Below are 25,904 nucleotides of genomic sequence, written 5' to 3'. Positions count from 1 at the left end.
CCATCTTTAAAAAAGGGAAGGAGGAGGATCCGGGGAACTACAGGCCAGTCAGCCTCACCTCAGTCCCTGGAAAAATCATGGAGCAGGTCCTCAAGGAATCAATTATGAAACATTTAGAGGAGAGGAAAGTGATCAGGAACAGTCAGCATGGATTCACGAAGGGGAAGTCGTGCCTGACTAACCTAATTGCCTTCTATGATGAGATAACTGGCTCCGTGGATGAGGGGAAAGCAGTGGATGTGTTATTCCTTGACTTTAGCTAAGCTTTTGATACGGTCTCCCACAGTATTCTTGCCGCCAAGTTAAAGAAGTATGGGCTGGATGAATGGACTGTAAGGTGGATAGAAAGCTGGCTAGATCGTCGGGCTCAACGGGTAGTGATCAATGGCTCCATGTCTTGTTGGCAGCCGGTTTCAAGTGGAGTGCCCCAAGGGTCGGTCCTGGGGCCGGTTTTGTTTAATATCTTTATTAATGATCTGGAGGATGGTGTGGACTGCACTCTCAGCAAGTTTGCAGATGACACTAAACTAGGAGGCGTGGTAGATACACTAGAGGGTAGGGATCGGATACAGAGGGACCTAGACAAATTAGAGGATTGGGCAGAAAAAAACCTGATGAGGTTCAACAAGGACAAGTGCAGAGTCCTGCACTTAGGACGGAAGAATCCCATGCACTGCTACAGACTAGGGACCGAATGGCTAGGTAGCAGTTCTGCTGAAAAGGACCTAGGGGTCACAGTGGACGAGAAGCTGGATATGAGTCAACAGTGTGCTCTTGTTGCCAAGAAGGCTAACGGCATTTTGGGCTGTATAAGTAGGGGCATTGCCAGCAGATCGAGGAACGTGATCGTTCCCCTTTATTCGACATTGGTGAGGCCTCATCTGGAATACTGTGTCCAGTTTTGGGCCCCACACTACAAGAAGGATGTGGAAAAATTGGAAAGAGTCCAGCGGAGGGCAACAAAAATGATTAGGGGTCTGGAGCACATGACTTATGAGGAGAGGCTGAGAGAACTGGGATTGTTTAGTCTCCAGAAGAGAAGAATGAGGGGGGATTTGATAGCAGCCTTCAACTACCTGAAGGGGGGTTCCAAAGAGGATGGAGCTCGGCTGTTCTCAGTGGTGGCAGATGACAGAACAAGGAGCAATGGTCTCAAGTTGCAGTGGGGGAGGTCCAGGTTGGATATCAGGAAAAACTATTTCATTAGGAGGGTGGTGAAACACTGGAATGCGTTGCCTAGGGAGGTGGTGGAGTCTCCTTCCTTGGAGGTTTTTAAGGCCCGGCTTGACAAAGCCCTGGCTGGGATGATTTAGCTGGGAATTGGTCCTTTTTTGAGCAGGGGGTTGGACTAGATGACCTCTTGAGGTCCCTTCCAACTCTGATATTCTATGATTCTATGACAAAGTCCTGCACAAGAGGCCTAAAGAAGCCAGGGAATCATGGGGTGAGAAGCAAAATATTGTCATGGATCAAAAACTGTCTAGGAGACAGAAAGCAAAGAATAGGAATAAAATGTAAATTTTCTTCATGGAAGAAGGTTAACAGAAAAAGAAAGACCTAACCTAGCTAGGTGAATGGAGAGCTCATTGCCACAGGAAAACATAGAGGGGCAAAGGACTAAGCAGGATTCAAATCTGTATGGGTAGAAAGAATATCCAGAGTTATCGTAATTATAGGAAAAATATTGGAAGGGATATTAAAACTCATGCTTCAGGGTTTAAGTCAATCTCTAACTATTAGACAGCAGGATGAGAGCTAATGTGGGGAGCAGATTATCCCACATCTGCCTGATACAGGATTCTTACATCTTCCTGGTACTGTCCATTGTTGGAGACAGGATACTGAACTAGATGAACCTTGGGTCTGATCTTGTATGGAAATTCCTTATCTTCCTTTCCAAACACTTGCAGATTACATGGAGGGAGATTGTTTCCAAGTAAACATCAAGGTTGCAATGTCCTTATCCAAAAATGCCTTTTATTCAGTGGCCTGCCATCTGAAAACACATCATATGTCTCAGATGAGATGTCAGAAGTGTCAGAAGATTTTCTGTTACTAGGTGTCAGAATTAAGGTTCCACCACCAAGTTCACCAGTTCTGGATTCCAAGGGCAACTTGGCCACTCCAGAGAGACAGAGCATCTATTTCCTGTAAGTCGTGCTCCCTCATATTGCTGAATAAACGTCTGTCTTCCTTTTGAACTTGGTGGCATGAACCCTGATACATGCAGAACTTACAAAACCTTCTGGTATCAGAAGTATTCTTAGCCATATCTTTGTTTTTCATGCATCTGACAATTTACGTATGTGATGAGGATCATGTTGCCTGACTATACCCAGTCTTGATGGTAAGATACTTCAAAAGTGGAGCAGCACGAGTCTCACTGCCCTCACTTTGAAGCAGCTGAATATTTCTCCTCTCTTGTGGAGCATTTGCCTTGGCAATATTTTAACTCTGACTGGACCCCTAGACAGACCAGTTGTTGAGACATCTTACCTCAATGGATGATCTAACCATGACTCTCCAAAAAGGAGCCTATTTGTTTCTTTTGCTTGGTGCTCTGTCCTTGCTCTCACTAGACAACTGTTCATGTAGGAGTGTATCTCTGATCCTTCCTCTGAAAGAGCCTGATATTGATAGAGGTGCCCCAGTATTATGAGACACAGGAATGGCCAAATTGGGATGCGTAGATAGGCATCCTGATGACACAGGGAATAGAGAATCTATCCACAGTTAACTGACTGGATTTAACAGACTTCAGAAACTCCATCCTGAAGCATGGCAAATCTAGCCCAGGAAGCAGGTCACTGGTGTTCTGGTGAACCTGTTTTATGGAAGCCCTGGGTCCTTCCTTATCTGAGAGAAATTTCTCCAGCTTCTGGAGTTCTTTGTAAAACAGGCATCCACTTCTGAAGGGTAGAACAGACAGCATGGCTTTGGCTGTCCAATCAATTGGCCATTGCTTCTGCCACAGAGATCTCCTTGCTTCTGTGGAGGCTGCCAAGAATTCTCAGGGTGGCCCTGGTGATGTTGCACATGGCATCTGCCAGTCCTAACTAGGATGGCATTTGAGCCAGCTCCATCCTCAAGCTTTTAGTGCCACGAAGCAAGGGTACAAAGTGCAGAGTCACCCAGCCCCTGTTTCAGTTCTTTCGCACTGGAAGCTGATGATAGACTCTGATGTGCTGGGGATGGAGAATGGGTCACGTAATGGATATATGCAACATATCTCAAAGATCAGTTATGAGAAGGTAAGTAACTTTTTTCTTCTTTAAGTGACTGCATATATTCTTAATGGCGTGGAAGTCACCTACAGCATAAACACAGGTGTTGGGGCTCATAGTCTCATCAGACGAAGGACTGTAGGCCCACCTTGCCTACATTTGAATCTTCTCTTGATGCAGCAGATAATATGTAGTAACTGGTGAATATATGAATCAAAGACCACGCTGCTGCTCTCCAAATATCCATAATTGGGATGTGTGCCTCTCGTGGGGTATGCATACCCTGTCCCGTTTTGGGGCAGGTCGGGGTGTTCTACTACTGTAGTTACAGTCCACCTGACTATCCCTAGGCTGGGAGCAGCACAACCCAATGGCTGGAGTCAGTATGGCTGCCCTGCGGATCAGGGCTGTGTGACCTAATGTCCAAAGTCAATATGGCTGCCCTTGGGGATCAGGGCTATGCAGCTTAATAGCCAGAGTTAATACAACCTTCCTTGGGGTCAGGGCGGTGCAGCCCAATGGCCAGAATCAGTATGGCTTCCCTGGAGATCAGGACTGTGTGCCCTAATGGCCAGAGTAAGGAGCCGCCACCCAAGGCAGAGGGACCCAGGCCCTTCTTGCTCCCAGGGCCCTGTCAGTGGCGAATGTGTTCACCACCCAGTCAGTGGGGATCCTACCGCAATACGCTGACCTTCCTTGGGAGGGAGATACCACTCTCACTGCCTCCATGGGCCACTTCCTACCGTGTCTCCTGAAGCTGGGGTCAATACGTCGTTGGGGTCTCTGAGCCCCCTGGGATTCTGACTCCAGTTGGCCAGCCATAGGCAACAAGACTCTGGTCTGGTCCTTGGGATCTATGGTTCCCATAGTCAAGTGCTGAAGAGGCTCCTGGGCAGAAGCCTCCACCAAGCGTCCTCCCTCCTCGGTGGTCAGCCTAGAATGAGCTGGGCTGCTCCCTTTTATACTGAGGCAGCAGTTGGAGCATGCCCAGCACGGTCTGAGGGGTGGGACGTCTGCCACACATAGTGTGGGGTTAACCCTTCCTTGCCTAGTGCAGGGTATGCACACCCCGCCACAGTGCCACAAACACTGATGAGGTTGAATGTGCTCTGGTTGAATGTGCTGTGAGATTGTCAGGAGGCATTACTCTTTTGGCAGCTCAACACATTGTAATGCAGCTAGTGATCCATTGGGAAAGTCTCTGAGTTGAGGCAGGATGACTTCTCATACATTCTGCAAATCTGGGAAGAAATCCAAAGGGGCATTGTTCTATTCAGGTAAAAACTCAATGGTCGATGAACGTCAGGACTATGGAGTCTTCACTTATCCTTGTGTACATGATGAATCGGAGTACCTAGAGACCCGAGTGGCATGGTAAAGGAAGGGGTACTTGTTGACCAGGATTGAGACCTATGCTGGAAACGCGGCACTGGGGGAAGCATGGATGACTTTCTAACATCTAGAAACATACAGTGTGGGGGATCTGGAACTGGCGCCAAGAAGGTGGAAGAGGAGAGTACTGAGCCTGAAACTGATGGCCTCACAGAAGAATATCTAGGTGCTGACGGTCTAGATAGCTGTGACAATGCCAGTCAAGGGTCTTCACCCTGAAGAAATGGTGATGGCAGTATCAAGAGGCACAGCAAGTTGCTGGCCACAGCATAAGCCTCTAGTGCAGTGGGTACAGCCATGGGATGCTGATCAAGAAGACTGCTCCATAGCCAGTGAAGAAATAGCCAGTCTCAATGGTCCCTGGGAGGGCATCTAAGTGGACAGCTCATTTCTCCGACTGAGCCAGTACTGGAAAGTGGTGAGCTGGCTGGTGTGCTCTATCTTCAGTACTGGATCACTCTTCCATGGAAGAGTCCCTGACCCAAGACTTTGATGAGCCAGAAGCCAACTTCTGCTTATGCTTCTGAGGCCAGGACTGGTCTGAAGTCTTGGGCCTCAAAGAAGATGTTACCAGAGTTGAGGATCTCCTGCGGCCTCTTTCTGCAGGACTGGCTGGGGGAGCACTCTGATAAGGAGTCTTTGAAGAGCTTTCCTTGGAGGACCGAGGGGGCGATGATGCCAGCCTAAGGGCAACTTCCATCAAGAAGTATTGGAGGTGCTCTTCCCTCAGCTTCTTTGTCTTGTTCTTAAAGTCATGACAAACAGAGCACCTGCCTCTAACTTGGCTCTCACTGAAACACTTGAGACAGAGGGAATGAGGGTCACTAACAGGCATAGGCTTTTTACATCCCACACCAGGTTTAAACCCTGGGAACCTGGGCATAGGCCCTAGTATCAAATGTGCATAATCAAAGTAAAATTTTTCAAAAGAAACAATAAACAAAGAAATAAAAATGAAAGAAAATAACTAAAAACTGAGTACCACTAGGTCGTACCAAACAGTTTATTTGTTCACAGGGAACACCAATGCTATGACCATCAACCTTACATGCTAAGAAGGAACTGAAATAGGGGGAAGGGCTACTCTGCCCTTTATACCCTCACTTTTCAGCACAAGGAGCTTGGAGTTGTGCAAGGCTATGCCTATATGGGTATCACTAGGGAAAACTCTCTGGCACCAGTGCACAAGTTGCACACACACTTACAGTGTAATGGACATATGCAAGCTCTCAAAGAAGCTGCAGTGACCTTTACCATATTAGGTATCAAGTTCTGCCCTGATTTCCTTTCACTTTGAATCTTTCCTTTGGCTTCAGCTGAACTCTCACTAGACACACTCATGCTTATAAAGAAAATTAGTAAATGTGCTCAGAAAATGCATTTTCCCAGGTATCCAGATGAAAGGATGAGTACTGAATTATCTCTAAAAATATACGTAAATACTTCTCACTGTTGTTAGCAAAACCTCTGTTGGGATTAAAAGTGGCTTCAGAAAATTAAATATAAATTACTCATGATTTGTAGTACATCCAAGTATTATGTCATGGCACTAAATATTTATAAAGACCATTTGTTTTGTTCACTTTTGCAAAGATACTAGAACTAATGAAAAACTACTGTCTATATAATCTCAACATTGTATCATGAACAGGAAAGCCTGTCCAAAAATTAAATTAAGCAATGTGTTCATTTGCTGGCAGCCTGGCCAGGAGCTATAAAACACACACTAACTACAATTTTCCCTATTGCAATTTAGATTATAAACTTGTGCTCTCCCTGCCTTCATTTAATGTAAAATGTTAATCGTGTTGGAAATAAGTAAATACAATCTGTTGCTTACTAAATTTTAACATTCAGAGGCAAACACATATGAAAAGTCAGACTACTTTTAATATAGAGATCACACTGTCCTTAATTTGTACAAGAACATATAATGTGCAAGTGTTGAGTGTGTATCTGTGTGCACAGCATGCAAGTCTTTCCCTCTCTCTTTCTGTTTGTGTTGTACATATGATGTGAGGAAAGGGAAATGAACACACAAATCCCACCATGTATATAATGGTAGAAATTCTCCTTTTTTTATAATATATGTTGTATTTGAAAAACGTTTTGTAGATGTGGGGTTTTTCATTTGGAAGACAATGCAAAACAATAAGCAGAATTATGACATAAAATATCACTGGTCCTAGATCTGCTTTTAATCTGATCCAAAAAAATAAACTTGTCAAAACCATAAACAAGGCTGATCTTCTGCAGTGAATAGGCCAATGTTAATTTGGCTTCTCTAGTTGGAGGTTATCCTAGGCAATGGGACAGATTATGGAGGATATTCTCTCCATTTGAAGTCTGTCCGGACACATTCATGCAGTTCTGGTATCAGTCCCAGAAGAATGTCTGCTTTCTATGTTATTTCCTTTAGAATGATTTTCTCATCTGAAGCAGAGTAAAACTCCAAACATATTAATCTTTTAGATGGCTCCACACTGCAAAATTAATTATTCCATACTTTATCATAAATGGTTTATCTCAATTACTGTTTGGCTGAAGAACTGCAGTATATATGCACTGGTTTGAAGCAGAGCTGAGTAGAACAGCTTTAGAAATCTGAGGTATCTCCAAATATGGGCTATTTGGAAGCCAAAAGGAAGGGTCACCATTTTGTTTCATGCTCACTGTCTTCAAATCTGTCTTGCCTATTTTTAAGAGACTGATCTTTCTGTTAACAATGTCTACACTAGCAGCGACAGACATATGCATGATAGCTTAGTACCACTCTTTAATACTAGAAGCAACTGAAGTAAGCTCAGCTGTATCTGAGAAATAAATGCAGGGTAGTTTGGTCGGATGCAGTTTAGCTCATTCTTTGGACTGGCACATACATGATCCTGAGGATTGCAGAAGTGACACAGGGACCCTCAGTTCCCCACTCTGGAAAATGAATGTGTATATGCGGCCTCTTTCACTCTGGCATGTTGGTTTGCTCATGACCTCAGCTTCTTGAATGAGTGTTGCTTTACACACACCTGACACATGAAAGTAGTAGCCTGACAAAGTCAGTCTTGTTTGTTGTGAATTAGCCTGGTATAACTATTCAGTTGTATTTAAAAGGTACTGTGTACACCATTTCAGGTAGCATTAAGTAACTCATAGAAGGGACCATTCTGATCATCTAGTCTGACCTCCTATATAACACAGGTCGTACAATTTCCCCAAAATAATTCCTAGAGCAGAACTTTTAGAAAAACATTCAATCTTGACTTAAAAATGGTCAGTGATGGAGAATCCACCACAACTCTTGGTAAATTGTTCCAATGGCTAATTACTCACTATTAAAAAATTATGACTTAATTACATTCGGAATCTGCTTAGCTTCAACTACCAGCCATTGGACCATGTTAGATCTTTCTCTGCTAGACTAAAGAGCACATTATTAAATATTTGTGTCCCATGTAGGTATTTATAGACTGTAATAAAGTCACCCCTTATCTTTCTCTTTGTTAACTAAATAGATTGCGCTCTTTGAGTCTATCACTACAGGTTATGTTTTCTAATCCTTTAATCATTCTCATGGCTCTTCTCTGAACTCTCTCTAATTTATTAACATCCTTCTTGAATTGTGGACACCAGAACTGGATACTGTATTCCAACAATAGTTGCAGTAGTGCCAAATACAGAGGTAAAATAACCTCTTTACTCCCACTCAAAATTCCCCCATTCATGCATCCAAGCAACATATTAGCCCTTTTGACCACAGTGTCGCACTGGAAGCTCATGTGCAGCTGACTATTCACCACTGCCCCCACATCTTTTTCAGACTCAGTGCTTCCCACGATATAGTGTGGCCTGCATTCTTTGTTCCTAGTTATACATTTACGTTTAGCTGTATTAAAATGGATACTGTTTGCTTAGGTCCAGCTTGCATCCCGAGCCAACACAGTTTGCAAGGGAACATCCAGTTTTAGGGATCTATTCCCAGTACAAGGCTACACTGTAATAAGACAGACACTTGATTTTTATCCCTTTTTGCCTTTGCAAAAGCGAAAGAAATACAATTTTGGAACTGATGTTAAGAGTCATAAGGACTACTGCCAGCTGGGGTTTCACTCAGATGTCCTGACAATATCAGCTCAGTTTAAAAATGTTAAAAAACTCTACTTACAGTTCTGTCAGAGATTTTTTGTACAACTCCTACTCAAGCTAATAGCCAGGCCATCTTTCCATTAATACATGTAGGGGTGGAGGAAAGTATGGTACTTACTTATAGTTGTCATCTTCCACAAACTTTTGAAGTTCCTCAATGTAGCGGACAGACTTTAAGTACTTTTGCACATGGGGTAAAGTTATGAGATGATCTGTAGAGTATAAAAAAATAGCCAAGGTAAATCTCTACAACTGCAAAAATAAAAGCAATTCTTCTTTAGCTTTCTCCAGTTATTTTGATTTTATGAATGGAATCAAAAGGAGACCATAATTCCCCAAGGGAGAAACTGTCTAGGAATATTATTTTGTTAGACTGTATGAGAATGTTAAGGATTTTACCAAATAAAGTCTTAGTTGTCATTCAGTCTATAGATGAGATTCAGCTGCTGATTTTACTAGGAGAATTGGGCGACTTTAATATGTGCTCTCAATTTACAAAGAGAAAAGTGGAGGTTCATGTATTAATGAGCAAACCTCAGACAATTTGGTTCAAATACAGAACAAACATTTTGGATTCTTATTTGAAACTTAATGGCAAGAAGCATAAGGACAAGATTTCATCCTGAGAGTTCAGAAGTGAGAAAAAGGCACCAAAAGGAACATGGCTTCCCTTTTACTTCACATCTCCCTCTCCTTCCCAACAGGGCCCTGAAGCCTTCCACTAGGTAGACCTCTGATGAGCACCAAAAGAAGAGGTTACTCATCTTGTGCAATAACTGCATTTCTTTGAAATGTGCGTATTTATGGGTTCTCCACTTCAGGTGTGCATGAGCCTCTCGAATCCTTGCTCCGCGATTTTCCATTAGCAGTGTCCATTTGGCAAGTGCATGCGCCCTATGCCTCCTTGTGCTGGACACAGAGGCTACATAGGAGTGTGTGGTAGAACTGCCCTCAGTTCCTTCTCCACCCAAATGTCCCTTAGAGGACAGTCTGAGACAGAGGGGAAGGAGGGCCTGTAGTGGAGCACCCATAGGGACACACATCTTCAAGAACTGCAATTACTACACAAGGTGTGTAACCTCTTCTTCTTTGAGTAATGTCCCTACGGGTGCTCCACTTCAGGTGACTACCAGGCAGCATGCCCAGAGGGAGGAGGGATCTTCAGAATTCACTCTAGAACTAAAGACCAGTGCTACCGTATCAAATGCCACATTAGATCTCGCTGCATGGATCATAGTGTAATGTTCAGATAATGTATATACTGTCAGGCCCCTACATGGGCTTCATATCTCAGATACTGGCACATTCTTAAGTAAAGCTGTGGAGGTTGCTTTGATCTGGTTGAATGTGCTATCACCATTTGGGGGAGATGAATGCCTGTAGCATCATAAGAAATGAATATACAACCAGATATCCAGAGATACCTGAGCAGAGATTGTGGACCTCTTTGATGTATTTGCAAAGCAGATGAACAGCCTAGATGACTTTCTAATTTGTTTGCTCCTATCTAAGTAGTAAGCCAATGCCCTTCTAACATCCAAGGTATGAAAACTGGTCTCTTGCAGAGAGCTAAGCAGTATGGGAAAAAAACACTGGGAGATAAATGGATTGATTAAGATGGAACTCTGATAATACCTTAGGCATGAATTTAGGGTGTGGACATAAAGATTAACTTCAGCGCACAGAAAGATAATCTAGCACATAATCAAACATTCTATTTGTAAGCACCCTAGTAAAAAATACGATAAGTAACAGTCAACATGGATTTTTCAAGAACAAATCGTGTCAAACCAACCTAATAGCCTTCTTTGAAAAGATAACAAGCCTTGTTGACAAAGATGAAGCAGCAGATGTCATATATCTTGACTTTAGTAAGGCGTTTGACATTGTCTCAAATGACTTTCTCATAAACAAACTAGAGAAATATAGCCTAGATGAATCTACTATAAGGTAGGTGCACAATTGGCTGGAAAACTATACTCAGGATGTAGTAATATCAATGGTTCACAGTAAGCTGGAAGGGCATATCAAGTGGGGTCCAGCAGGGATCTGTCCTGGGTCGGGTTCTAATCAATATCTTCAAAAATGATTTGGATAATGGCATAGAGTGTACACTCATAAAGTCTGTGGATGATACCACACTGGGAAGAATAGCATATGAGTCAACAATATAATTCTGTTGCAAAAAAAGCAAACATATTCTGGGATATATTAGCAAGAGAGTTGTAAGCAAGAAAGTACTAGTAATTCTTCAATTTTACTCAGCACTGTTAAAGCTTCAACTGGAGTATTGAGTGCACTTCTGGGTATCACACTTCAGGAAAGATGTGGACAAATTAGAGGAAGTTCAGAGGAGAGCAACAAAAATGAAGATTTAGAAAACATGATCTGCAAGGAAAGACTGAAAAAATGGGTTTGTTTAGTCTGGAGAAGAGAAGACTGAGGGGTCAAAAGATAATAGTCTTCAAGTATGTAAAAGGTTGTTGTAAAGAGGAGGGTGATACATTGTTCTCCTTACCACTGAAGACAGGACAAGTAGTAGCGAGCTTAAACTGTATCAAGGGAAATTTAGGTTATACATTAGGAAAAACTTCCTAATTGTAAGCATAGTCATGCACTGAAACAGATTACCTAGGGTGGATGTGGAATCTCCATCATTGGAGGTTTTTAAGAACAGGTTACACAAACACCTGTCGGAGATGGTCTAGATAATCCTGCCTCAGTGCAGAGGACTGGACTAGATAACTTAGAATCACAGAATATCAGGGTTGGAAGGGACCTCAGGGATGTCATCTAGTCCAACCCCCTGCTCAAAGCAGGACTAATCCCCAACTAAATCATCCCAGCCAGGGCTTTGTCAAGCCTGACCCTAAAAACCACTAAGGAAGGAGATTCCACCACCTCCCTAGGTAACCCATTCCAGTGCTTCACCACCCTCCTAGGGAAAAAGTTTTTCCTAATATTCATCCAAAACCTCCCCCACAACTTATCGAGGTCCCTTCCAATCCTATATTTCTATGATTCTATGATGACTGAATGTGGCACCAATTCAGGCAGAAGGCGTTGGCAATACCACCAATGGAAGAATCTCTTCCATTTCTGCAAGTAAGTAGTACGGGTTGACTTCTTTCTACTTTTTGGTAACACCTGTTGCACTTCTGCAGAACAGGAGGATTCTAACCCATGAATGACCAAGGTACCATCCCCTGAGGTGGTGAACCCCTAGGTTGGGGTGAAGCAGGCAACCCGTAGCCTATAAGATGAGATGAGGAGTGGTCGGAAGCTTGACTGGTGGTTGGACACATAAATGAAGCAGGGAAGGGTACCAAGCTTGTCTCAGCCATGTCGTCACTATAAGGACAACTCTGGCCTTGTCTGTCTGATTTTGTTCACCACCCTTCATATCAGCGGTGGAGAGGTAAATGCATAGAACAGACCCTTCTTCCAAGATAGAAGAAAGGTGTCTCCCAAAGCATGGTGGCTCAAACGTCTCTCGAGCACTTCTGGTTCCTGGAGATGTCAAAGAGAGACACCTCTGGCACTCCCCATCTTTGGAATATGCTGTGGAGAATTTGAGAGTTTGGAGTCCTGGGAGAAGTGTCTTCTGAAAACATCTGCTGTGGAGTTCTGAATACCTGGGAGGTAGCCCAGTGAAATTTGGATTCAATGAGCTATGCACCAGTTCCCTAGTTTCATGGTTTCAGTACACAGAGAGCGGAATCTTGCTCCTCCCCGCTTGTTGATGCAGAACATGCTGGATGTATTGTTCGTCATGACCCTGATTGATTTGCCTCTGAAGAGAGGTACGAAATGAAGGCAGCCTGAGTTCCAGTACACTGATGTGGAGATTGGTTTCCTGAGTTGTTCATCTGCCCTGAGTTGTGAAGGCACTGAGGTGAGCTCCCCATCCCCAACACTGATGCATCTGTTGAAGTTATTGATGGGGCTGGACAACAGAAAGGAATTGCCCGCACCGATGTTGAGTTGATTTTTCCACCAGTCTAAAGAATTCCTCACTTGTAGAGGAACTATCACCTGCCTGTTCAAGGTGTGTCTGGCTGGAGAATAGGTCATTCTGAGCCAAACCTGAAAGCGGCAGAGACATAGCTTTGCATGATTGGTCAAAAAGGTGCAAGATGCCGTGTTATCCCAGGAGTGAAGAAATTCCTTATTGTGGTCTAAGGGTTTCCCTGAATTACCTATACCAGACTTGACAAAGTTACAAATCTGTCTAAGGGAAGGTAAGCCCTGGCTGTCAACAATTCTGAAGGCACCCTGTAGCAGGGTGGGGCCACGCCCCAATCAGACCACAGTTGGCCCTAGAAGAGAGCTGAGGTCCAGAGGCTGAGATTCTCTCTCTAGCTTTCAGAGAGAGAAGGACCTGGCTGCCTGGGAAGCTGAGGAGGGTACCTAGGGTGGAGCAGTGCTGGGGAAGGGCAGAAGGAGCTGGGGAGCTCCAGCCTAGCAAAGCCCCAGGCTGCAGGCCAAGCTAAGGGCTCGCAAAAGGGCACTAGGGCTGCAGAGGGGCAGCCCAGAAATAGACAGAGGCAGCTGGTCCAACCCCCCTTGTAGATAATGAGTGGTATACAGACTGCCGTTTGCCCCAGTGAGCGGGGGCTAGATGGAGGCTGGCAGTAGCCACTGAGGCAAGATGGGGATAGGGGGTTGCGGGTTCTCCTGGGAGGGGAGACCCAGAGTGAGGGGGGTACTGCGGAGGGCAGAACCCCTGGGCAAAGGGCACCGGGGGTCCAGGAGGGACATGGGTGCCAGCGGCAGGCGAGACATCAGCCAGCAGAGGGCGCTCCGGAGCTGGAAAAGTGCTAATTCCCTGGACAACCAGCAGAAGGTGCCGTGCCGGTGAGTCGTTGCCCCGCCACACACCCCTATAAACTGTAGCTTCTGTACAGGGGTTAACAAAGATTTTTTTTTCATCCAACTGAAGACCCAACTCCTGGAACAGAGCAAGGGCGGTCTGGGTGGAAGATAGGATTGCTTTGTAGGAACAACCCTCGAGTAGCCAGTTGTTGAGGTACAGGAAGAGTAGGATCACTTCTTGTCACAGATAAGCAGCCACTACTGTGTGGATCTTCGAGAGTACCCTTGGGACAGAAGAAGAACTAAAGGGAAGAACTTGGTATTGGAAATGATCCTGGCCTATAGTGAACTGTAGGTATTTCCTGTGCAATGGGTGTATCGTCATATGGAAATAGGTATCCTGTAGGTCAGGGGTCGGCAGCGTTTGGCACGCGGCTCGCCAGGGTAAGCAGCCTAGCGGGCCGGGACAGTTTATTTACCTGTTGACGCGGCAGGTTCGGCCGATTGCGGCCCCCACTCACCGTGGTTCGCCGTCCCGGGCCAATGGGGGCGGCGGGAAGCGGCCCGGGCCAAGGGATGTGCTGGCTGCGGCTTCCCGCCGTCCCCATTGGCCGGGGACGGCAAACCGCGGCCAGTGGGGGCCGCGATCGGCCAAACCTGCCGCATCAGCAGGTAAATAAACTGGCCCGGCCCGCTAGGGTGCTTACCCTGGCGAGCCGCGTGCCAAACGTTGCCGACCCCTGCTGTAGGTCAAGGGCTGAAAACTAATCCACTTCCTCCAGTGAAGGAATTATAGCTGCCAGAGTCACCTTCCTGAACTTTTGAGACTTTATGAACTTGTTTAGAAGTCTCAGATCCAAATTGGTATCCATCCTCTGTTCTTCTTTTGCACAAGGTAATACTTTGAGTAAAACCCTTTGCCTTTGTGAGGCAGCAAGACAGGCTCTATTGCTCCTAATCAAAGGAGACAGTTCATTTCCTGTCTCAATAAAAGCTTGTCAAGGCATCCCTTAAGAAGGATGGCGCAGGGGGGAGGTTGGAAGGGAGGGAGGGATGTAAAATGAATGGCACAGCCCGATGTTATAACCTCTCTGACCCACTCTGTAGTGATCTGCTTCCAAGCATACTGGAAATAGGAAAGACCATCTCCAAAGTCAGGGAGGTGGGCAAATGTATGCAGCTGTGAAACTAGAGGTGTGGGAGGATTTGAATGCTCGACTGACTCATCAAAATCATTGCTTTGAAAATACTGGGTGGTCGTGGAAGGCAGTTGAGCGTCCCTCTTTCTCTGGAATTTATGTCTTTCCATGGGAGGCTTGGTGGATCTATAGAATCCAGAGAATCTTTGGACAGTCTGTGACATACTAAATCCTCTCTTATTTGTAGATGTATGAATGCCCAGGGATCATGAAGTAGACCTAGAGTCCTTCAGTGTGTGCAAGGACTCATCCATGTTTGCAAGGTCTCCAAGGAAAGTTTACTGCCATTGAAGGTAAGGTCCTCAACAGAGTTCCTAACTTCTCTTAGAAAATCCGAGTTAGCCATGATGCCCTGTGTATAACTACTGCCATGGAGATGGACCTGGCAGCAATGTCAGCAGCATCCAAGGATGCTTGAAGAGCGGTTTTGGCCAATAACTGGCTCTCTGAAATGATGGATTGGATTCCTCCCTATGTTCCTGTGGCAGATGTTCAATAAAGTAATAGATTATAGTTTGTAAAATTATATTTGCCCATCATTGCCTGGTGGTTTGTGATCCTGAATTGTAGGGCTGCCGATGAATAGGATTTCCATCCAAAAAAGTCCAGTCTCTTTTGGTCTTTGTCATATTTAGAGAAGTGCTGCTTATTTCACTCATTTATCACGTCCACCACCAGGGAGCTAGGTGGAAGAACAAATCCTCAGAATCTTTTGGTGGTGGGAACATAATACTTTTTATCTGCCCATTTTCACTTTTGCGGAACAGTAGCAGGTATTTGCCACATGTCTTAGCTGGATCCTGTAGTGACTCATTAATGAGTAACACCACCTTGGAGAGTGTTGCTGACAGCAGGATATCCAACAGTTTTTGCTTCGTGTCCTTGACCTCTGAGTGGAATTTGAAGAGTATCAGCTGCTCTCTTTATGAGATCTTGAAATTTCCAAAAATTGTTGGCCATGGAAGGTGGCAGAGGCATAACCCCTTATTTGGAGACAAGGATGCAATAGATATTTGAGGGGTGGCTTCTTTATCCAACCTGACTTCCTGCTCTGTAAATTTCTCCAGGGGGGTGTTGTTTGAGGAGGAGAGTATATGACTTTAGCCTCCTTCTGAGATGGTACCAGAGGTCTGGCAAATTGCTGCCAATAAACAGCCAAGGTCCCAGTATGGCCGTTGGGGGTGGCATAAAGGAGTGGGGGGGTGGAATGAGGGGGTGGAATGCAGGGTTGGTTTCCCCCACCCTTGTTGACAAGGATAATCTGCCCTGTGACTGTCAAAGAATGGGTTCCTGAAAGGATATATCAGAGAACCTGAACAAAAATAGAACAGACTGACTGGAAGTCTTCTTCATCCTCCTCAATACTGTTTACCAGAGGAGCACCCACAGAAAAGGGTGGAGAGTCCTGCGGTACCGGAAGATAGTGGTGGTCTGGAGATCGGGTCTTGGTATGGAGAGTCGCTTGATTCCATGAGGAGCAGGGACTCCAGTTCATCCAGGCAAGAAATGGTCCCAGTGAAACATCCTACTTCCTTCATCCAAACAATAATAAAGCAAAAACAAAGAAAAAGAATTAAAATAAAATAAAAATAAAAAAAAATCAACCACAGTGTTAGTCTAGTAAAATTCAAATGCAAGAGCCCTGGTTCACTAAATACTTAAGTTTTAGCCTGCGTATGGAACACACTGTTCTAACAAAGCTTGCACACTAGTTCCATTAACAGAGAACACATATTATGGTTCAACTGCCTAATTTGGAATTAAAACTGAAGTTATACAGAAAAGGAAATAAAGCAGTTTAGTAGTGCATCACTCTGTTGACTTACATTATCTTCATATGAGGCAGACATCTCCTAATGATTTATTATATTAATATGAATGAAGACTTTACAATACCAACAAGACAAAAATTACCAACCATAGCTACAGGAGACTTGCAAATCAGCTATTATTCGGAGGATATTGTTCATTTGATTGGATCTTTGTTCATTCTCCATGATGCTGCCAGATGCAGGATATGCAGAATCGATGTAGATTAAATCCAAGAGATATATTCCTGAAATTAAAGATTAATCAAGTGTTTTATAAAGAAATAGTCATCTAAGTACCAACAAACAGAACATCCAGGAACCACCAGCAACCCATCTGTGCCTTTCCCATTGAACAAATGGGGAGATTATTAACAGCAAATAGCCTGAGTTTTGTGTAATCAAAAAAGTAAAATTTGGAATTTTACAAGAACATAGAAAACTTTGGACAATGTACACTTACAAGGAAGAATGTACAGAACAGGCCAAACTTCAGGGTATACACTTCATTAAAATGTTGTCAGGTTTCAGAATGGTAGCCGGGTTAGTCTGTATCAGCAAAAACAATAAGGAGTCCTTGTGGCACCTTGTGGCATCTACCAATGTGATATATGCCATCATGTGCCAGCAATGCCCCTCTGCCATGTACATTGGCTAAATCGGACAGTCTCTACGCAAAAGAATAAATGGACACAAATCTGTCCATGACATCAGGAATCATAACATTCAAAAACCAGTAGGAGAACACGTCAGTCTCTCTGGTAACTCAATCACAGACCTAAAAGTGGCAATTCTTCAACAAAAAACTTCAAAAACAGACTCCAACGTGCAGCTGCAGAACTGGAATTAATTTGCAACCTGGATACCATCAGATTAGGCTTGAATAAAGACTGGGAGTGGTTGGGTCATTACAAAACCTAAACCTAATTTTCCCAACACTAATTTCTCCCTACTGTTACTCAGACCTTCTTGTCAACTGTCTGTAATGGGCCACACTCTTACCACTTCCATAGTTATTTTTCCTCCCTTGGTATCCTGCTGTTAATTGATTTATCTTGTTAGACTGACCTCACACTTGGTAAAGCACCCCCATCCTTTCATGTATTTATACCCACTCCTGTATTTTTCACTCCATGCATCTGATGAAGTGAGTTCTAGCCCTCGAAAGCTTATGCCCTAATAAATTTGTTAGTCTCTAAGGTGCCACAAGGACTCCTCATTGGTTTTTTTTAAATGTTGTGTTCATCCTAGAAAATACTATGGAATTATCTCCATGCATTTGACAAGTTACTAAGGGCCTGATACTGCATGATCCCGAAGAATGAAAAATCCTCGACTTCAATGAAAGTACTGCTCTTCAAATTTGCCCCATTTGATTAATTTGTACATTATTGCAAGTCTTTGGTTGGGCCTAAGGGTTGGTTATCTCTAAGGGTTAGTAACACATTGGCCACTATCGGAAGACTGGCTAGATTGGTCTGACACAGTATGGCCGTTCTTATATTATGAGGTTGTTCTTATGTTCTTAAATAAAGTGGTCTAGTGTTAAGTGATGAATTTCTATATTTACCGGAAAACAGCACCTGACATTGCTATGCTACGGTCCTGGGGGTTTTCAATGAGCACAGAAATTTGGTAATTTTATTACCAAAAATTATAATTATTCACATTTCTGTGATGCTTTTCATCCAAACGGGTCCTAAAGCATTTTATGGACTGGGCCAAATGCTGCTCTTTGATAGACATAGGCAGCTCAGACTGAGGCCACAGGTAGAGTGGTATATGCACCCAGGAGCAGAATGTGGCAGTCTGATATCTCTATTCTTATAGATAGATATTATAGATGTGCTTCAGACAGCTCTGATGAAATCAAATTGTGATCTACAGAGTTTGTATCTCTTACGTGATAGCAGGGCCTTGTGCAATATATCCATAACTATATTCAGTCTCATATGATAGCATTACAAAGCCTTGCTAAACACACTTGGCAGATAAGCCAATTCGGAATAACACACCAATAACATTGGAGATAAGAAGAAAATAAATTCAACAAATGTTAATTTTAATTACTGCCAATATACAGCATTTTCCTGAAAGTCATTAATAGGTCAAAGAAATCACATATCTCTCATAACTGTAAATAGAAACACACACCAACTTCTCTGGGAATAATTAAAGCAGCTCCATATGCAGCACAGAGTTCAGTAAGACCACAAGGCACTTGAAATGTAAATAGTACACAAATTACATATACTGATACCAGAGGCAGGTAAGAACGCTACAGCGTCAGTCTTCCAGCTTCGGAAACCTCAGTTCAAACCCAATGAAAGGAATTTGGTAGGTCTAAGCAGACAGCTATAAACATCACAAACCCATAACAAATTTGGTCAATATAGAGCAGATGAAGACAAGGAGGGTTAATGAAGGAAAAGTGTCTGTTAAATCTTAGATTTGAGGATTGGAGAACAATGAAGGCAAGGGGACAGGCCTTTGGCTTGGAAACTCACTTCAGCAGAACCCAAGATTGTGTGTGTTAAAGCACAGTGTAAGGCACACAGTGGTGCCGTGGCTGTGTGATCCAGATACTGTAGTATACTTTGTTTTACTGTTTCAATTATGTAACTTTTCCAGAAACTATGGTGACGGGTGAATAATTAATTGAGGATTTTGTTGAGAAGCCCCTCTGCTCTCTGGTGTACATGGCTTCACCCCTTAAGGGAGTGTGCCATCTGCTCCATCACAAGCGTGGTAAGTTCTGATGACCAATGTGGCACTGATGATTGTGGAGGGGTCATGGTCTTGCCTTTTTCTTGTCAACTTTAGAGTGTCCTCTGCCCCCGGGGGTACTCTGAGGGAGCAGCAGTCCCTCTGACTGCTGCAGGACAGCCATTGTGTAAGGTAAGCTCCTTGCTCCTTTCCCTCTTGCATGCCTCTGCAGCAGCCAGGCACAAACCTGAATAAATGAATATAATAAAGGACCCTCAAAATTCATCCCTTTTAAAATAAGGGACTTTATCGGTAATACAGCATAACCTGTTCTCTGTCCATTTATTATTGCCTTCTTTGGGGAACTAATGGCTGTGAAATTCAGATATATTTTCTGAAATGCTTCACTAAATGTTCAACAGCAAATGTACTTGTGAATCAGGTAGGAAGCAAATTATTTCCTCTAAAAGCACTAAAAAACAAAACTGCTGCAACTCTGGAATTTCTAGAAGTTCCGGACTTTATGGAGACAAAGACTGTCCAATAATGGATAGCTAAAAAACAAATTTAAAGTCAGTTCTACCCTCTCTATTCCATCCCAGTCTCTTATCTCCAAACAAATGAAGAGTTATGCAGTGAGATAGCAGAAGACTTCCCCACAGCATTAACCCTCAGTAACATCATCTGTTCCCCAATTTCTATTAATCAGTACACATGCTCTTCTAGTACACAAGCCCATAGAATATTGTTTTACATTGGCCCAGAGGGATAATGGCAGTGGAGTTGGTCTGGAATGGCACTTGTGTCCATTTTTCAGGGTGGGAAAGGAACATTCTGGATGCCTGTGACAGCACAGGTTTCAGAGTAGCAGCCGTGTTAGTCTGTATCCGCAAAAAGAACAGGAGTACTTGTGGCACCTTAGAGACTAACAAATTTATTAGAGCATAAGCTTTCGTGGACTACAGCCCACTTCTTCGGATGCATATAGAGTGGAATAAATATTGAGGAGATATATATACACACATACAGAGAGCATAAACAGGTGGGAGTTGTCTTACCAACTCTGAGAGGCCAATTAAGTAAGAGAAAAAAAAAACTTTTGAAGTGATAATCAAGATAGCCCAGTACAGACCTAAATGCCTCCAGCTTCCATCCAGGACACACCACACGATCCATTGTCTACAGCCAAGCTCTAAGATATAACCGCATTTGCTCCAATCCCTCAGATGGAGACAAGCACCTACAAGATCTCTATCAAGCATTCTTAAAACTACAATACCCACCTGCTGAAGTGAAAAAACAGATTGACAGAGCCAGACGAGTACCTAGAAGTCACCTCCTACAAAACAGGCCCAACAAAGAAAATAACAGAACACCACTAGCTGTCACCTTCAGCCCCCAACTAAAACCTCTCCAGCGCATCATCAGAGATCTACAACCTATCCTGAAAGATGATCCTTTACTCTAACAGATCTTGGGAGACAGACCTGTCCTCGCTTACAGACAACCCCCCAACCTAAAGCAAACACTCACCAGCAACCACACATCACTGAACAAAACCACTGACCCAGGAACCTATCCTTGTAACAAAGCCCAATGCCAACTCTGTCCACATATCTATTCAAGTGACATCATCATAGGACCTAATCACATCAGCCACACCATCAGGGGCTCGTTCACCTGCACATCTACCAATGTGATATATGCCATCATGTGCCAGCAATGCCCCTCTGCCATGTACATTGGCCAAACCGGACAGTCTCTACGCAAAAGAATTAATGGACACAAATCTGACATCAGGAATCATAATACTCAAAAACCAGTGGGAGAACACTTTAACCTGTCTGGTCATTCAATGACAGACCTGCGGGTGGCTATATTACAACAGAAAAACTTCAAAAACAGACTCCAACGAGAGACTGCTGAGCTGGAATTGATATGCAAACTAGACACAATCAACTCAGGATTGAATAAGGACTGGGAATGGCTGAGCCATTACAAACATTGACTCTATCTCCCCTTGTAAGTATTCTCACACTTCTTATCAAACTGTCTGTACTGGGCTAGCTTGATTATCACTTCAAAAGTTTTTTTTTTCTCTTACTTAATTGGCCTCTCAGAGTTGGTAAGACAACTCCCACCTGTTTATGCTCTCTGTATGTGTGTATATATATATCTTCAATATTTATTCCACTCTATATGCATCCGAAGAAGTGGGCTGTAGTCCACGAAAGCTTATGCTCTAATAAATTTGTTAGTCTCTAAGGTGCCATAAGTACTCCTGTTCTTTTTGCGGATACAGACTAACACGGCTGCTACTCTGAAACCTGGTATTTATTCAGTTGTTCCATCATAGAGTGTTCGTACAGCTGACATCTTTTTCTGTATTGTAGGATTGAATCAAAGTGAATCTGACAGTAGTAGAAAAAAATCAACGAGGAGATATGGCCAATTGTAGGGAATCCAAATGTTTTATTCAGTGAATGGGAGGAGAATGTATTGGACAATTCAGAATGTAAAGATTGGCCCTTCTCAGAAAGTTTTGAGAGACTTTGGTATCTAGTAAAGCTTTGGAAGAGGCTAAACTCAGTTAAATGTTACCTAGAGGAGTTTAGATGGGAGGGAAAGGTAGAGGTGTGTCATGTTGCTCTTCTCTGTAATAATATGAATAAACACCTAAAACACCAAACTGTCAAGGCTATTGTGAAACCAGTTTGCTGAAGGGTGAAAAACAGGGCTAAATGCTTATATGTTTGGATGAGGGAGCATAATCAATTAATCATGATCATTTCTGCAGCACTGATGGTAAGTTTTTAAAACAGAGAGCTATGAGTGCTCAAGTCCTCTGGACAAACCTGGCGAACTTGCCATTCTCACAGAGTAAAATGATTTTCCAGCCAATTGGATGCTTTGAACTTACTGATCTCATCATAAAACCAGCAGGAGATTTTCTCTATGTGAGCCTTGAACAATCCCAATGCCAGAGTACTCAGCTGAAAGGTCTTTGATTTCATTATAGCATTTCTGAACACAAACACTGGAAGGTCATATGATAATGTTGGAGTTGTCAGAACCCAGGTTTTCTGCTGATAGTAGAGAAACTCAAAAAAACAGTCCACATTCACTTTTATTCCATCAAATATTAAGATTGTATATTTTTAAAGTTTTTTTCAGCAGACAGTATGTACTATGTGCTACTAGATCTAAACTCCTGATTCTACAATAATTACTATGGCTGAATATTCTTCACTTCTTATGGAGCAATAAAAGCCCTCAGATACTTTTTCTCAAACATAGATAGCATACATTTAAGTTCTTCAAACCTATAAAATTCACTAATATCTTGGAAGAAATACTGAAAAATAATTAGTATGAAGGATAGGAGAGAATATTTAATATGTACAATTATTTCAAATTAAAAATAGAGTATTTACCGTATGTAGCATCAAAACTAAGAAGGGGGCACATGAACAAAGGCTGACTGAATATTGTAATATCAGTACTATAACATAATATTATAGTATGGTTCAAGTCACACAAGATTAATTTCTCATGCTAATTTTCACTGCAGTAAACCAGAAACATATAAAGCTTGTGATCACAATTTCATTGCTACTAATGTTTATGTTTAGGCCATGTACATTTAAGTTTTTGGTCCTGTTCTTGTTCCAGACAGAAAACTGTACACTGTGCTGTTAAACTGAAGAACTGACTTAGAAAGAGGAGGTTGTAAAACAGAATATTTGTGGAAGGGATCCTCCGCCCAATGAGTCTTTTATCTTGTTTTCATTTGAAGTAGGTCACTTCGGCAACCACCCAGTTAGATTAACAATAGCTTCCCCATTAGCTGTGAGTAGGTCATGCAGCAAAGCTCCCCTGCCTGCATTTGATCATGTTAGCATACTTCAGGATGAGCTCATAAAGGGCATTTGGGAATCCAGAGCTGACAGAAATATTTTGCCTTTGTGTTTTTCAGGCTCACAGCAGGTAAAAAAGAGAGGGGACTCCTGTTAACTGCTCCATGTGGAGAAATAACTCGTTGACCTCAGATTTCTGATCAGAGTGGGGCTGGGTTAGATTAATCTCCCTCCCCCCCCATTAAAACTGTCTTGAAGGTAGCGTAACAATATGTAAGGTGTAATTTGTATATAGGGAGCACTGTAATGTGGGCAGTGTAGACATACCCAGGATTACAAGTTTATTCTTTTTTCTCACCAGTGGAGTTTAGCAGTCTGTGTAATGTATTTTAATACTGTGCAACATGATAGTTACCAAAGAAACACAAGTGGTTTGGATTTATGGTAAACTTAAAGTCACATTGCCAAATCAAGCCCAAAATATAGCCAGGAACACTCTGCTCACTTACTAGACATTCGTGAAAAGCCAGCTAATCCCACTGAGGCAATGACAAGTGGTGGCAGAAGAGATTGTTTAGAAGCACTAAAACTACTGCTCCGCAAAGCAATATTTTTGCACATTCTGTACAAACTGGCAAAGATGTCAGAGCTGAAAACAGCTGTGTACCGCTCTTGCCTCCCCATTTTCTTCTGTGTACCTGTGAGGCACTTCGTTATACCCTGGCACTCCCAAGAAAAGAACAGGTCTTGTGAATTATGCTTGATTTTAAAGGTCTTTTCTTCACAGGACAAGGGCTTTTAATTTAAAGTATGAAAATGGAATCTTTGCTGTTTAAATATATCCAAACATTTAAAGTTGAAGTAAACATGATTTGATGTCATTGCCATCTGATTGTCATTCAGTGGCCTATGAAATGAGTTGGAGGATCTCAGTTCAGTTCACATTAGACAAATATCCACATCACAAAAATCAGTATCACAGGGTATGTCTACACTGCCCACATTACACTGCTGCCACACCGATAAAAGCCCCCCCACCCCGAACGAGTGGTGGTAGCTTTATCGCCAGGAGCTGCATAAAGCACTGTCTACACTGGCGCTTTTCAGCGCTAAAAATTTTGTCGCTCAGGGGGGTGTTTTTTCACATTCCTCACCTCAAACACAAAAGTTTTAGCACTGAAAATGGCAGTGTAGACACAGCTGCAGTTGGTACCAAATAACATTATCAGTGGAGAGACTAAGGAATGACTAAACAAATACTCTCATCTCTAAAGGCAGTCCATTTATTGTAGAGATGACAACACATTGGGAATCTATTTAATTGTGTTAGCACTACATATGTCTGTAGCGTCACTTGTTAATGTTTATTTGGAATAGACAAATTCCGTACAAACTTGAGGCAAGAATCTTAAAAGAAACCAGACTGAATCAGTCAGGACTAGATATTAAAAACTCTTCAGAGTGACTCTTTTTAATCCATGTTTTGGAATAAGGGTCCTAATTCTCATTTACACTAACTCCCCTTTCCACCATTCTGGCAGTGTAAAGGAATCTTGATGTGTGTGTGTAAATGTAAATTAGTATACATGAGAATCAGGCCTGAGATGAGTTGGAATTGCAGTGTTTTATATAGTGCGCCTTAGCCAACACTGCCATTACAGTACCTTCAAAGTTCATCTATCTTCATTCCCAATGGAAAGTGAGCAGAACATGTCAACTATAAACACAACTTCACTGTAGCACTGGTGGTCTCTGCAGTGTTTGAATATGGGAGTCTGGAGGACGAGTCTCTTTCAATTAAGCAGAAAGTAGTAACAGTGGAATGTCATGCTATACAAAATATCATATAAGATTTCTATGCAGCATTGTAGCTGTGTCAGTCCCAGGGTATTAGAGAGACAAGCAGGTGAAGTAATATCTGTTATTGGACCAGCTTTTCTTGGTGAGAGAGGCAAACTTTTGAGCTGACACAGAGCTCTTCTTCAGATCTGTGTAAGACCGGAAGAATTAAGAATATAAGAGTTCTAACAGTTTCCAAGAGATGTCTACTAAGTAAGGAACATGCAGTCAATTCCATATGTCAGTATACAGTATACAGTAAAGGCTGCACTTAGTCACAACACAATGTGCCTCACTATTGAGATGAAAACTAAGAAGGCAGAATCTTGAGTATATGAAACCACAGAACAGTAGTTTGCTCAAAATGACCACCATGATGAGTGTACCCAGGTTCCTTTAATTTTAAAGTGATAAGCTTCCCAACATAAACCACAAATTCAACAAAGGGAGTATAAGGTATTGCTGAGGCTCATGCTACTGCTAGGAAAGATTCCTAGGGTTTAGTAATACTTCTGTTGATCTTTGTGCAATGGATCAACATCAGCAAGAAAGAGAAAGACAGTATTCACACCTTCTTAAAGTCATTTTAAATTCATGTATTTTACTCTAAAAAGTTATTTGATCATTACAAGACAGATTTAGATTTTACATATGACAGACTGTATAAAAGGCAGACAGGATACAATCTACATTTTAAAAACCATGACTAACAATTACATGGCGCGCACAATTCATCCCAAGATGCTTTTCTAACTTAAAATGATGCTCTATGCAGATATTCAGAGTCAATCCACTTGTCACTGGCATGCCATCACCTCTGTTTGAACGCACACAGTAATGCTATGTGACAATTCAGGATTGGCAGTGAACTTCTTATCCAATTGAAATTACCCTGTATCCTGCCTGTAGATGTAACTGGCAATC

The 25,904-nt window shown here is 42.7% G+C and overlaps 1 protein-coding gene across 8 annotated transcripts in view; it reads right to left on the bottom strand.

Annotated features, from left to right (window-relative positions):
* Positions 1 to 25,904, bottom strand: part of RALGPS1 (Ral GEF with PH domain and SH3 binding motif 1) — a 397,330-nt gene that overhangs the window by 104,626 nt on the left and 266,800 nt on the right. For all 8 annotated transcript variants that reach the window (XR_004648476.1, XM_034793617.1, XM_034793611.1 and 5 more), the window contains 2 exons: positions 16,689 to 16,826; positions 8,875 to 8,968 (listed from right to left, as the gene is read on the bottom strand). Coding sequence is in view for 7 of the 8 variants with exons in the window: in XM_034793617.1 (XP_034649508.1) it covers positions 8,875 to 8,968; positions 16,689 to 16,826 (232 nt within the window). In the remaining variant the exon portion in view is untranslated. The remainder of the gene's footprint in view (positions 1 to 8,874; positions 8,969 to 16,688; positions 16,827 to 25,904) is intronic.

Source organism: Trachemys scripta, chromosome 17 (genome assembly GCF_013100865.1).
Source record: "Trachemys scripta elegans isolate TJP31775 chromosome 17, CAS_Tse_1.0, whole genome shotgun sequence".
In the NCBI taxonomy this organism is placed as follows: domain Eukaryota; kingdom Metazoa; phylum Chordata; order Testudines; family Emydidae; genus Trachemys; species Trachemys scripta.
Note: the sequence above shows the minus strand (reverse complement) of the source record. Positions and strands in the feature narration are given on the sequence as shown.